The sequence below is a fragment of the Scophthalmus maximus genome, chromosome 5 (genome assembly GCF_022379125.1).
Source record: "Scophthalmus maximus strain ysfricsl-2021 chromosome 5, ASM2237912v1, whole genome shotgun sequence".
Lineage (NCBI taxonomy): Eukaryota > Metazoa > Chordata > Actinopteri > Pleuronectiformes > Scophthalmidae > Scophthalmus > Scophthalmus maximus.
The window spans coordinates 11,225,001-11,239,256 of record NC_061519.1 but is presented as its reverse complement, the minus strand read 5'-3'; the positions used below and the strand labels follow the sequence as shown (position 1 = coordinate 11,239,256).

The 14,256-nt window shown below is 50.5% G+C and overlaps 2 protein-coding genes and 1 long non-coding RNA gene across 5 annotated transcripts in view; 1 reads left to right on the top strand and 2 right to left on the bottom strand.

Annotated features, from left to right (window-relative positions):
- Positions 1 to 337: 337 nt before the first annotated feature.
- LOC118311768 (leukocyte cell-derived chemotaxin 1) lies at positions 338 to 7,885 on the bottom strand. The gene is made up of 7 exons (XM_035635891.2): positions 7,728 to 7,885; positions 7,381 to 7,521; positions 5,885 to 6,025; positions 5,267 to 5,380; positions 2,508 to 2,658; positions 2,006 to 2,118; positions 338 to 1,297 (listed from the first exon to the last, which is right to left on the bottom strand). Exons 1-7 carry the CDS (start codon positions 7,797 to 7,799, stop codon positions 1,073 to 1,075), a joined length of 957 nt encoding a protein of 318 aa, XP_035491784.1. The 5' UTR covers positions 7,800 to 7,885; the 3' UTR covers positions 338 to 1,072.
- The window catches only part of LOC118311772, a 38,960-nt gene continuing 32,104 nt past the window's right edge, over positions 7,401 to 14,256 (top strand). For all 3 annotated transcript variants that reach the window (XR_004794066.2, XR_007030735.1, XR_007030737.1), the window contains exon 1: positions 7,401 to 7,529. This is a non-coding gene — a long non-coding RNA (uncharacterized LOC118311772). The remainder of the gene's footprint in view (positions 7,530 to 14,256) is intronic.
- Positions 9,889 to 13,958, bottom strand: LOC118311759 (protocadherin-8-like). Its single transcript, XM_035635874.2, has 3 exons — positions 11,257 to 13,958; positions 10,900 to 11,125; positions 9,889 to 10,790 (listed from the first exon to the last, which is right to left on the bottom strand). The coding sequence occupies exons 1-3, from the start codon at positions 13,711 to 13,713 to the stop codon at positions 10,438 to 10,440; spliced, it is 3,036 nt and encodes a 1,011-aa protein (XP_035491767.2). The 5' UTR covers positions 13,714 to 13,958; the 3' UTR covers positions 9,889 to 10,437.

Here is a 14,256-nt window from a genome sequence, read left to right as displayed (position 1 = left end):
CCCGCCCGAGGCGGCTCTGTGACATCAAAAGGGAGCTAAGCGCTTTGCATCGTGGGTAAGATCTGGGAGCGTGACGGCTACAGAGTCTTTAGTCTCATTAAAGAGTTCTAGAGCCGCAACTCTCAACATTAAAGAACTCTGGAAACTTCTTTCTGCTCACGCCTTTAGAGCGGCAACCAAATGTGACACTTCTCAAGTCTGAAAAGTCTTAAGGAGCAAGATAGGATGAGGAGGGAGGAAGAGGGGCCATCCTGAATAAACCCAATAAGCAATATTTATTTACAGGATGGGAAAGGTCATTCGGTCAATAGCATGAAAAAAAAGGGGTGACACAAGGTTTACATAAAAAAGTTTATTTCGTGATATTGCACTTTTAGATGAAAGTTTCTGAGAGGACGTACGTGAGAGTACAGTACTTTGTTTTCACCAGAGCCACTCATGAAGTCGAAAATAGGGAAAAGAGTTAAAATCACAGGAGGTTAAAAATATTTCTCACTAGAGTGATGAAAAGTAAAACCAACAAAACAGCTGCTACTTAAGCCAGCCGAGTTGCTGTTAAAAATGCTTTGGCCCTATACATTTATTTACACCATGAAGCTAAAGGTCAGCGCTATAAATACAATCTCACCTGCTTTTCCCCCATTGAGAAAATGTTGCGTTGCTTGTAACTCAAATGAAGACGTGGGCCTGTTGTGATGTTGAATATCATTACCAACTGTATGCTCTCTTCTCTTGACAGCGCGCCGTGACGTTGTTTGTAGATGATCGGGATGGAAAGCAGGAATGTTTTTTTAATAAGAAGCTGTGCAGAGGCTGTAAAAAACCTTTACACGTGAGATCACACCGTCCTAGATTTCTGCAAGGTGCATTTTTCTAATGTGTGGGTGCGGTTACTGGTGCTCTTCTGTTTTCTAGATATCTGGTCTGACCCGACAGGTTTCCTACAGGAAATGAGAAGCTAAACGTCTCCCCTTCATCTCCCCTCCCTCCCTTCGAACCCCATCCATCCCTCCCTGGTTTCCTCAATCCTGGCCTCCTCGATCTCCCATGTGGGTGGGTAGGGGGCTGGTGTCTACACAAGACCCAGGATGCGTGCCACCCACCAGTTGCAGGGCATGATGACCCTGCAGGCCACCCTGCACCCTCTGTAGTGGTACGGCCACGGGTGGTAGCCTCCCAGCGGCTCGCAGATCCTCTGGCAGTGGGTGTAGCTGCGGCGGCACTCGGCGCAGCACACGCCCTGGTGGTCCAGCATGGGGTCGATGTTCATGTTGCCCTGCTCGCCCTCGAGGCCTCTCTGAAAGGAGACAGTGGAAGGTCAGCGTGTGCTCCGTGTCTGCGTGGCTTTCTGTCGCGTGATGGCGCATCTCTCCGTCGCTGCGCAGGAGGCTCATTTTTCAAACCAATTAAAAATGGATTTTTAAGGCGGGATGACGAGGAGGAGGAGGCGGGGGATGTCTGGTGTGGGTTTTTGTTGTCAAATATTTTCTTTTTGTACGTCCTGCTTGCTGTTCACCCCCCTCTGTGGTTGTCAGACGCATGTTGCAGGGGTTGGAGGGGATGCTTGGAGTGTGAAGAGAGAGGGATAAGTAGAAAGTGGGGGCCCAGCATAGGGGGCGAGGTTGGAGGGTGTATGTATGGGAGTCTGTGTATATATGCTCAGCAGGGCAAAAGGGCCACAGGAGAGGAGGAAGGGGGGGTGTTGTGGAATTATTCATACTGCCTCAATGCTGAAAGGAAAGCTTTGGACAGCCGCACACAGAAAGTGCGTGCCCAGAAAACACACCCACGCATACACTCAGATTCGCAGAGACAATCCCGGGCCCCTCCGCCGTGACCCCGGCATCTGCTGCCCCTCGCACAGCTGTGAGGAACTCTCCCCCGGCCCCCGGGGCCGTCTCAGGTGTCCCTTGGATGCGAACGGACAGTTGTGAACGCTGCGGCGAGGATGCGAACGCGACAAGAGGAGGAAAGGAGAGCGCAAAAGTCTCTCCGGGTGACTCACCTGGTAGGGGTTCTCGGGGTTGAACTCTGCCTCCACGTCCTCCTCCTCCTCCACCGCCGCGGCTGCCTGGCGGCGCTCGCGGGGGGCAGTGGCCCTCCTCTTCCTCTGTCCGCCTGCACACATCACAGTCTCACTATTTGACAGCAGAGCAACTTTAAGGAGCGCAGTGGCACTAACGGGGACCAGCTCCTGATTGCACTGCCGTGTCTCAGACGGCGGTTTGAAGTCCTCAGATGAAGTAGAAATAAAATGGTGTTCTGGGAACTTTTGACCTGCTGGCATGCTTAGAAACTGTGGCCTACAGTCTGTGGCTCAGACACTTCTAAAGGACTTTATAGATTGTTTTTCCTCTCTGAGGCGTTCACAAAGATAATGTTAAATGGAAAATGCTTGAAGCCGTTTGACCAACATCCTCTTTGTTTTTGTGAAAAGATGTGAGTGTTTCACAGCATCAGATTAAATATTGTCCTCGTCTTTGCGGCGGGCCGCCTCGACTGCTTACCGGTCGAGTAGGTGGGACGGAGCCAGAAGATCGGCAGGTCGCCGCACAGGTCCTTGATCTTGTTGCTGAGGAAGGCGGAGTCCGAGAGGGGGGTGTCCGCCGCCACCCAGATCAGATCGTCCTCGAACTTGGCCGGCATCACCTCGTCCTCCTTCAGGAAAGAGAAGAAGGTGAGAGGAGATTAGACTCGGGGGGGGACATCTCAACAAAACATCTGGATGCTCCAGGCATAATATCGGATTCGATTATGTATCTTGTTACTCTTCCCCTTTAAATAGCCCGCACTGCTCGCATTTGGTACAAATGTAGTCTGCGTTGATGCTGCACTATTAATGCCGCTTAAGACAACATAAAACCAAGTCGTAAAAAGAGAGCCCCGGAGGCTTCAGAATACAGATTCCCTTTGCACCAACATTCAGCTGTACACACACACACACACACACACTGTCAGGACTCATCAACTACTGGAGGGGAGAGGGGGAGGTTGAATGGCCTCAATGTACAGGTATCCGCAGACGAACTAATGAGGTTTCCAGAGGAGAGACCGTGTAAACATGTGTGCTCTGTAGCAGCAGCCCGCAGGTAGAAAAGGGAGAATTCTGTGCGGATGATTCGGCCCAGAGGCGTTTGCTCCCAGGGGCTGCGCTCCTGCAGTAGCCACAGACATGTTCAGGCCACGTTATCCTCCAACCTTTCACAAATGCTGCTGCTGTTTGGTTTTTTTTGAGTTTTTAAAAAAATATTCCCCCCCATCTCAAATGATTTGCTGGAGGGAGAAAATAAAAGCGGGGGTCCTTCTCCACTGCTTGACAGATAAGAGTTTATCTGACCCACTCTCTCTGGAGGGGGACGTGTGTGTTTGTGTGTGTTTGCACGCGCGCTTATCTAACCCAGATTTTCCATCACTCTAAATTATAGCAAATGACCAGCCTGCAGCAACCATTATAACAACATCACCCTGTCTCCTCATGCACACGCACACACACGCACGCACGCACACACACACACACACACACACACACACACACACACACACACAAAAGCACAGACGTGAAATAAATGATCGTTTACGAGACGGAGAGAGGCAATAAGAGCAACCCTGCGTGATAATTAATTGTGTGTGTGTGTGTGTGGGTGTGTGTCCCCGTGCGTGTGTGAGAGAGAGAGAGAGAGAGAGAAAGTGTTTATGCACATACGCGTCCATGAGGGTAATTCTGTTAATGTGAATTTATGTGGATGTGAGGCTTATGCAGAACTAAATGATTTTAATTATCACACAGCCTCAATTGAACAATCTCCGGCTTTTGTGAGTTGCGATAGCGATGCACCCACATATGGTACTGTATGCTCAGTGTGGTCCACACCTCGGTCTCCTTGGTTTATCATTGGTTTGGGTGTCTGCTGATACCACCACTCACATCAACCCTCTCAGGAGTGAGGAGTATTTTGTGGTGTAGCTCTAAAGCTCAGTAGAGTGAAGACTATGCAGTCGTACAACTTTTAGTATTGATGAGGAATATGTTTTGTAAGTTATAACTGCTGGCTTTAATGATAGGCTGATTGAAGATTTAAGGTTCGCCTCATAATCTGTTTTCAAGAACAACATCTGCTGTAATTTGTATTGTCTATTTTAAAATAGCTTTTGATTAGAAATCGAGTCCGACCTGTACCAGATCTTTGGGGGATATAAACCTTGAATAAAACATATATATATATATATATATATATATATATATATATATATATATATATATATAATATATATACTGTGGGTTGGTAGGTTGTGGGAGTTGATGATATGATTCATTTGGCTCTGTTTTATTGTTTCTCTTCACCTGTCCCTGGGCAGAGAACTTTAATGTAAAAAGTAGCTACATTTTGTAGTATTTTGTATTTATTTATTTATTTTTCCGAGTTTATCTAAGCATCTGTTTTCTTCAATGTCGTCTGTGAAATAAGTTTTCGTATATCTCTCGTCACACACGTCGATACCGATGTGTCTGCAATGGGCTGCGCTGACCTACTGTATTTATCGATTGGGCTCTGATTAAAAAATAAATTAACTTGTCTTCCTTTTATCAAGGACTCACTAACATCTGTATCCCCTGATAAAAAGGTTTGGAAAGTTATTAATGAAGGGAGAGCACTTTTTCCATGTTTTAAGCCGTCAGATCCGCACTTTTCAATGTTTGTGAGTCATTAATAAGGGACTCCTCCGCGACAGTAATCCATCAGACCTACAGCTCTACTCCTTAATAAATTATTCAATATAATAATTATACAGCAGTGAGTGGAGCTATGCACACAGCGACAATGTTAACATGATGCTGATGTTTCACAGGTATAATGTTCACCATGGTCATCGTCTTAGTTTAGCATGTTAGCATGCTAACATTTGCTAAGGCAGCTGAGGCTGAAGAGAATATTGTTTGTTGTGCCGGCATTTTGTCAGAATTATGTTCTAAAATTCAATTTCAACTGATTATCTGATAGTACACTTCATCCTGCATGAATGCCTGCATCTATATTATATTTTGTGCCAATCTGTCTCATAGATGTATATATTTTTCATTGGATGAGTACAACATTTTGGTTTGATGCTGATGCTAGGAGACAAAAGTAAGGGAATGACTGCAATAAGAAGGATTCATCCTCTGGGGATCATGACAATCTGTTCAAAATTTGATGTTGAGAAATAGTATTTGACTTTGGACCAGAGTAGAGGACACACTTTCTGGGGACAGAGCGGACCAACCCACCAGGTTGAACGTCATCGATTCCTTGTTGAGAGTCTCCACGCCCGGCAGACGAGCCTTCACCTGGGTCTTGATGTAGCACTTCTCTCCCCCTGAAAACCGAATCCCGGTGATCCCCTGGAGTAGAGTCGCGAGCAGAAGGGAGCACAGACAAAGAGCTGGAATTCATAACTCAACACATAGATGTTGTATCTTGCAATCTGCAGGCGTCTGGGACTGCACATCAAATCTGTCTGATTTTGATCAAACATCGTCGGTGGGCGATGTATCTTATTTAAGATCTAAGAAATCACACTCGGACGTTGTGATTCATGAATAAAGGTCAAAGTTTTAATTGTTAAAAGGTCAAAACTAATGCTTCACTATAGTCTGATTGGGTCGCTTTAATTAAAGGTCAAAAACCAACTGTCCCATTTTAATTAAATTGGAGGGACGATGCATCTTGACACTGATTGGTCTATTTGTTCTTAATGTTGCCACAGCTGCAGTGAGCCGGTTTCCCTACTAGGGGCTCCAGTTTCAACAATTCTGATATGGTCCTGGCCTGTGCCGCCACGTCTGGTTTTCTGCTTTTTTTACTCCTGATATTTTTCCAATTTTCTTGTTCTCAGTTCGACTCACAATCTCAAAGTCGTGGACCTCCACCGCCTCCTCCGCCCCGCTGCCGGTGCTGAATCTCTCCATGTTGTTGGCCGTGTCAATTTCCATTGAACCCTCCTCCACTTTGCCATTGATGCTCATGCTGTAGTGGACATTGTAGACCTGCACACACACACACACACAAAACACACACAGAAAACACACAAGGTTTCAGGCTGGCATGTAAGGTATGAGCGTCACCCCACCCCCCCAGCCCCTCTCCCTTTCGTTCTCCCTTCTCCGATCTCACCCATGACTTCTCCTCACACACACAGACAACCTCTCTTTTCACAATCTTCTCCTTCAGACTCTCACATTCATTCGAGCTTGTTTGGAAGAATACCACCCTCACATCTCTGGGGGGGGGACCCGTCTATGAAGCCTCTCCGTCATGTCTTCATAACATTTTCAAACTTCATATTGAGTAAAAGAAACCTCTGGGAAGCTACATGTTCCCTCTCATCTCTTACACCTCTTGCCCCTGGAGCATCAGCCGGACCAGAGTCCCCCCCCCCCCCCCCCCTCACCCCCCTCTCCCTGCCACAATCCTCCAACTCACACACACACCACATGAACACAAGGACCCCATTCACCAAGCTTTAAGACTTTAAAAACTCAGAGTTTCATTTACATTTTACTGTTTGCCTACATTACGAGAAAAAAAATCCATCTGGATAACTGCTGCTGAGTGTTTTTTAATTTAAACAAGTTTTTTTCTTTTTTTTTATCTACCACCCACAACATAATTCCGCTTGTTTCCAATTCAAAAGAGCTTGTTACAGCAATTTCTTACACAAAGTGACATTATTTTTTATGAGATGGGAGTATAGAGAGATGTTTTCTTCTGTGGTAGTTCCTCCTTATTTCAGAAAAAAAAAGTTTTGATACTAGAGAAAACTTCACTGGATTATCTATCAGATCAGACTGACTTTGATTTGATTTTTTCCCCCGATTCAACGCCTTGAGGGACTGAATAGCCTATAAAAATGACTGTGGTGGGGCCACGGGCGGAATCTTGTGTTTCCCTTTGTAAAAAAAAACTATGGCAACTATCGCTGGTTTCTTAAAACTCTTGACTATAAAGACATCATTTCAGAAGGATATAATTGGTTCAACTTTAATCACGCAGGTTGTCCTTGTTTTAAACCTTATTACTTCAAGAGAACTTCTTATGTGCATCAAAAATGTACAGTGAGACCACGACACAGACACTGAACACTGAGGTCCATAAGTGGAAGTTGTTGTTTTTTTCATGTAAACAGTTATGTAACTTTTAGCTATAGGCTACTGCATATGATAAAACAAAGGGGTCAAAGGCTAAAGTAATAATAAGTTAAATTCAGGACGTCAATTCAGTTGGACTTCTTTGACCCCCCCCCCCTCTCTATTTTCATAGCAGCCTGCAATGCCTATTATATATTTATATTTAAAAATACGAAATCACAAGCAGACACAAACAGAGGTGTATTCATTCTTACGTGTTTCTCATTGTTGTTCCAGAAGTAGAACGCTCCAACTGCCCCCAGGAGCAGCAGCAGGGCTCCGGCGATGAGCACCGCGATCCCGGCCTTCAGGAGGCGGCCGGTGGCGGCGGGCTTGACCGCCACGGCGGAATAGGCCTATACGGGTAAAGACACGTACAGACACACTCCGAAAGTGACGACATTGCCAATTAATATGAAACTGATTTCAAGTGACGGCTACGGGGTCTATGCAACTTTTGAGAAGATAAGTGTTTCAGCCCTGGTCCCCCGAGTGGCCCCCGCAGAGCCACAGGGGCCGGGGAGAGGTTATAGATGAGCCGCTGGCCTGTAACAACACTCACCGGAGGCATGAAGTGCTGCAGGTCCTCCGGTCCCGCTGAGGCGATCGGTACTTTCTCTGAGCTCCCGGCCATGACTGGAGCCAAACACCTGAGGAACCCCCACTCTAACTCCTCTCTCTCCCTCTCTCTCTCCCTCTCGCCATCCCTCCCTCCCTCTCTCTCTCTCTCTCTCCCTCTCTCTCTCCTTCTCCCTCCCTCTCCCTCACTCCCTCCCTCCCTCCCTCTCTCTCTCTCTCTCTCTCTCTCTCTCTCCTTCTCCCTCCCTCTCCCTCACTCCCTCTCTCTCTCTCTCTCTCTCTCTCTCTCTCTCCTTCTCCCTCCCTCTCCCTCACTCCCTCTCTCTCTCTCTCTCTCTCTCTCTCTCTCTCTCTCCTTCTCCCTCCCTCTCCCTCACTCCCTCTCTCTCTCTCTCTCTCTCTCTCTCTCTCTCTCCTTCTCCCTCCCTCTCCCTCACTCCCTCCCTCTCTCTCTCTCTCTCTCTCTCTCTCTCTCTCTCTCTCTCCTTCTCCCTCCCTCTCCCTCACTCCCTCACTCCCTCTCTCTCTCTCTCTCTCTCTCTCTCTCTCTCTCTCCTTCTCCCTCCCTCTCCCTCACTCCCTCTCTCTCTCTCTCTCTCTCTCTCTCTCTCTCTCTCTCTCTCTCCTTCTCCCTCCCTCTCCCTCACTCCCTCTCTCTCTCTCTCTCTCTCTCTCTCTCTCTCTCTCTCTCTCTCTCTCTCTCTCTCTCTCTCTCTCTCTCCTTCTCCCTCCCTCTCCCTCTCTCCCTCTCCCTCTCTCCCTTTCTCCCTCACTCCCTCCCTCTCTCCCTCTCTCCCTCACTCCCTCCCTCCCTCCCTCTCTCTCTCTCTCTCTCTCTCTCCCTCCCTCTCTCTCCCTCCCTCCCTCTCTCCTTCCTGAGGAGGAGGAGGAGGATGGCCAGGTCCTCGCTTTTAACGCTCTGGTGTTAGAACTGCACATGACCTTCACAACTTTTGTGACTTTGAGCGAACATAAAAAACTGAGGTCTATAACCTTCAGCAGAGGACCAGCCCACATTTTGAAAAGTTGCTCTCTTACAGAAAAGACTCCATCTTTCTTTACCCTTTGATAAATCACGTGTACAGGCTGCTCACGAGTTTGATTCCTTGGGAATTTCATATCAATAAGCCTTATGACAGCCTCTGTGTGGGCATAGAGACTGACATGTTTATTCAGCAATTAAGGAAGCAGGAGGAAGGAAAGGGTGCGTGTTGTCTCCTCGAATCACCTTCAACCCCCCCCCCCCCCACACACACACACCTCCACTGGCTCCGCAGCTCCTTGGGGTCAGAGGTGACTCTGGCGGAATGTCGCACATTTTCTCTCCATCCCTTGTTAGACAGTATATGTTTTTACATGACTGTGCGCCAAACGGGGCGACGGACTTCGATCTCGCTTCCCTGTATATGTCTTCGGTCCTTGTAGTTCGGGAGTGTGCCCTGAATCCGTGATTATTCCGGGGGGATTACGTAAGGAGCGCGCGCCGTGCGCATTTGGCAGATGGACAAGAAAACACCCCGACAGGAGGATAGGTTTATTCACAAGGACGCCACGTCCTTTAACAAATTCCAACTGTGTTCAGCTGCTTATTAGACTTCATCTTAAGTGTGCGAAGCTGTTTTTTATTTATTCATTATTATTTTTTTAAGACGTAAACTTAAGGCGCCTTTACGCACAGCCTCTCTCTCTCATCGTGAAAGTCTCCTCCGTGGGCGCCAATCAGGTGTAATGGGGGAAACCTGGCCATATATCTAGGTTTCTCGCATTACCATGCAGGACCCACACTATAAGTTCACGAAGATGAAAAATGATATAACTATGAAGGTGTTCGCTCCTGTTCTGCGCGTGAGTGATTTGCTGGGGAACCGTGGGCGCCTGCTCTGGCACCTCACCAGCACGGTCGTGTTCAGAAAAGAAGAGGAAAAGAAAAAAAGGAAAGAAAGAAAAAAAAGAAAAAATAACTCCGCTGACCTTCTTCAGCGGGCTGCAAGGACAGAGGCTCACTGCTGCAATAACAGCGACGCCTGTTGGCTTTTACTACAGTGACTGGCCTGACTGATAGACTGTCCCTGCGAGGCATCCACAAACAGCCCCCCACCCCTCCTCTACGTCCCAGAACAAGCAGCACACACGCGAGTCACGTGCTCAGAACAGTATTTCAAAGTTTATTTTCTCCCAGAATACTGTGATGATTTAAAAAGACAAACCAAACATCTGTACAATGAATTATTATTGCATTCAAATGATTTCATACGCTGTCCTCAGCTCCATACATTGCGGGTCACCGGCCCCTAAAAAAAACTGAGCATTTTTTTCTCCAGGGGGCCATTTTAAATTAGTCGGCATGCTTAAAGATCAATAATTACAATTCATATTTACACAATCTTTACTTAATTATTACTTTTTTTATATAAAAAAATATAATATCTGTATGTACACAGCTTGCATATGATACACCTCGTGTCCAACAACAATTGTGATTGGGTGGACTTCAAATGTGGCTTTTACAATAGGAGAAAGAACAAAAACACACAAATATTCGGATTATAAACTTATACAGTAGATGCACAGCAACAAATAACTTCAAATAGTTACATTATTGTCCCTGTCAATGAATCATAAATTAAATATCTGAATACACTGTACATTTCTTTGAGAGTGAGCTCATGTGTGAGTTGTGCAATTGTCTTGTTTTAGGCCTCCTCGTTGGGGCAGTGAGTCGGAGTGGGGTCGTACACAGGGATGGTGATGTCGCCGATCTCCTGAACCCTCACCGGCCGGGGTGAGGTGACCAGGACGTAGTCGTACTCTCTGTGCAGCACCTTCTCATAGACGCTCTGCAGCCCCACGGTTTTGGGGATCTGGGCCTGGTAGTAGTTGTCCCTGCGGTTGGGGTCGCAGGGCAGCGAGGCCATCTTGGGGAGGCTGTTGAAGGAGGAGAGGGTCGGGGCCGGGGAGGGGGCCGCGTTGGCCCTCACCGCTGAGGGGCTCCAGCAGCGGTCCGAGTGACCCAGGACCTTACACTCACTGGTGCAAGCCCAAAGACCTATGACAGAGAGAAAAGGAAGTGGTGTTAGATTTACGACCACAGCTAACCCCTAAACAGACCCTTTTTTTCCTAGATTATATAAGAAGTGGCTTTTTTTTGTCCTCACCATTCTGGCCGCCTATGGGGGGAACCACTGGCCCGTCTTTCTTCAGGCCAGTGTCTCCACTGACATCGCTGTCGCTGTCGTTGAAGTCACTGTCCCCCTTGCCACTGTCTTTGCCACTGAAGGCCGGGTCCCGGGCAGAGATGGTGGTGTACGAGTTCCCCTTCCAGATGGTGATGGGCCTCACAGCCTCCCTTCCGTTCCCATAGCCTGGCAGAGTGGAGTAGCCCTGCAGGAGGACGGAGGAGAAAAGAAAACACAGAGGTGAACTTCTGCTGGGTGAACACACTGCAGGGTGCTGTGTGCCAACCTACACCCCCCTCCCCCCTCCCCACATTTTCCCAAAGGTGCATATCTCACCTCCTGTTTATTCCCTCTGGGTTTGCTGTTGCTGTCTGAGTCATACACACAGGGCACCTCGCTGCCGTCCTCCGAGGCCGAGCACATGTCGCTGCCCCCGGGGTGAGCCGAGGTGAACCCACCGGGCTGGCTGCTGTACGAGTGTCCATCAAAGGCGGCTCCAGGGCCGGCTCCGTGGAGGGGGAGAAGCGGGTTGTCCGCCATGTGGTTCCTGCCCCGCTCCAGCGTGCCCTTCTCCCCGTACGAGTCGCTGTCCTCCCCGCCTTTGTCCCGCCTGCGCCGGTTGCAGGTGGTGGCGATGAGGATGATGGCGAGCAGCAGGAGCGTGCAGCTCCCCGCGAGGACGACGATGATCACCACCGACAGGTCCCACTGCGCGTGCCCCTCGTCCGCGCCGCCCGACTGGTACACGGTCCTGTCGCTCGGCGGGGGGCCCGCGATGACGAGGAAGTGCAGCGTGGCGGCGGAGGTGAGCGCGGGCCGTCCGCTGTCGCTCACCGTCACGGTCACGCTCAGGGTCTCGTCCACGTCGTGGCTCAGCACCTGATTCAGGTAGATCTCGCCGGTGGCTCTGTTGACGGAGAACACGGAGGGCTCGCCGGTGGCCAGCCCGTAGGACAGGTCCGAGTTCACCCCCTCGTCCGCGTCGCGCGCCTCCACCCGCGTGATGATGTAGCCGGTCGGTGCGTCCCGGGGCAGGAGGACTTCGGCGGAGCCGTTGTTCAGGGCCGGCTGAGTGATGACGGGGGCGTTGTCGTTCTGGTCCATTATCCTCACGTAGACGTTCGCGGTGCCGGACAGTGGCGGGGAGCCGCCGTCACTCGCCGTGATGCGCAGCTCCAGCTGCTTCATCACCTCGTAGTTGAAGCTCCGCAGCGCGTAAAGCGACCCGCTGGCCGGGTCCAGCGACACGAAGGTGGAGATGGGAGAGCCCATGAAGTAGGTGTCCGCCAGTTTGTAGCTGACCTTCCCGTTTGACCCCATGTCCATGTCCCGCGCCACCGCCGTGGTGATGTACGCCCCGGGCGCATTGTTCTCCACCACGGCCACCTCGTACACGGGCTTACTGAACACCGGAGCGTTGTCGTTCTCGTCCGTCAGCCTGATGGTGTACTGAGTGATGGTCCTGAAGGGGGGGGAGCCCAGGTCCTCCGCCACCACCGTGAGGTTATACTCGGGGATCTTCTCCCGGTCCAGCGGGCTGGTGCTCACGATCATGAAGCTGTCCTCGTACGCCTGCTGCAGTTTGAAGTGGTCGTGTCCGTACAGGGTGCAGTGCACCTGTCCGTTGGCGCCGGAGTCTCTGTCCGAGGTGCTGACCAGTGCCACGAAACTCTCCCTGGCCGCCGCCTCTGTGATGTACGCTATCCCCGCCGTGATGGACGTCATGGGGGTGATGGAGATCTCCGGCGCGTTGTCGTTCACGTCCTGCACCTGCACGACTATTTTGCAGATGGCCGGGCTCGGGTTCGGACCCAGGTCGGTGGCCTGGACGTCGAACTCGTACGTGTTCTTACTCTCAAAGTCAATGGGGCTCTCCAGGGTGAGCCGCCCGGTCTTCCTGTCCACTCTGAAGAGTTGCCGTATCTCCGCGGGCACCTGGTGGCCGAACCCGTACACCACCTCGCCGTTCAGTCCCTCGTCCGGGTCCTCGGCGTTCAGGTCCAGCAGGAGGGAGCCCGCCGGTGAGTCCTCGGGCAGGTCCACGGAGAGGCTGTTCCTGTCGAACACGGGGCTGTTGTCGTTGTAGTCTTTCACCTTGACGTTGATGCGCGTCGTCCCGGTGCGGGACGGGTTGCCGCCGTCCATGGCCACAAGCTCCAGCGCGTAAGAGCCCTGCGTCTCCCGGTCCAGCTCCTTCATCAGCACCAGCTCCGCATATTTAACCCCGTCGGCCCTGCTGAGCACGTCGATCGAAAAGTGGCTGTTGACGGAGATCTGGTAGCTTTGGATGTAGTTCGCCCCGACGTCCTCGTCCACGGCGAAGTCCAGCGGGATCCGCGTGCCCACCGCCGTGTTCTCGGAGATCTCCAGACTCGACTCTTTGCGGGGGAACTCCGGGGAGTTGTCGTTGATGTCCTTGACCTCCACCTCGACGTGGATGAGTTTGAACTGCTCTTTGGAGTAACTGACCACGTCGAAGGAGATGAGGCAGTGCAGGGTGTGCTTGCAGATTCGCTCCCGGTCTATCCTCTCCCCGATGGTCAGCTGCCCGTCGCTCTCCCTCAGGCGGATGAAAGAGGAGTTGAACTGTTTCATCATCCTGAAATTGTTCCTGGAGCCTCCCGCGGAAGAGGCGGCGGAGGAGATGTCCTTGGCCAAGTTTCCAATCACCGTCCCCGGCGCGTCTTCCTCAAATGTCTGATATTTCACCGTCTTCCCTTGTGTGACAGCAGCGAGGCTTAGCAAGGAGACGCACACGAGCACCGCCAGCCCGTTCCACCCTGTTTCTCCCATCTTGACACCTTCACTCCAAGTATAAATCTGAAATTCTGCAAACTGTACGAAATGAGTCCAATTTAGTGTTTAAAAAAAAAAATCACACCTGCAATAAGATACTTCTCCCCCTCTTGTTTCCCTCCGGGGGTGTTTTTCTTTTCAGTACAAAAGCTGTGATAAATATTCCATATGTCTTTCAATGCGCACTCTGGATGCGCTCCGCTCTCTCTCTCTCTCCTCTGGAGGTGTGCTGCTCGCTCGGCGCAAGAGGGCTGCAGTGTCTGCAGGAGGGTTTATACGGCGAGGCATGCAAATGAGCCGCGCTGTGACCAATCCGGGCTTGGAGAGAGGTGGGGGGGGGGGAAGAGGGGGGACTTCTGAAAGACCTCTAAAACCCCCGTTTAGAGATTCCTGGACTGTGCGCAGAAGCTTTGGCACCCAATATGTGGGCGAAACGCGGGGCTCGGTTTAGTACAGCCACAGTTTCCCGTCGCTTGTTTATGTTCCTCGGGCTGTTAGGCGAGTCTGCGCACCGACACATGGAGGGGGGGGGGGGGGGAT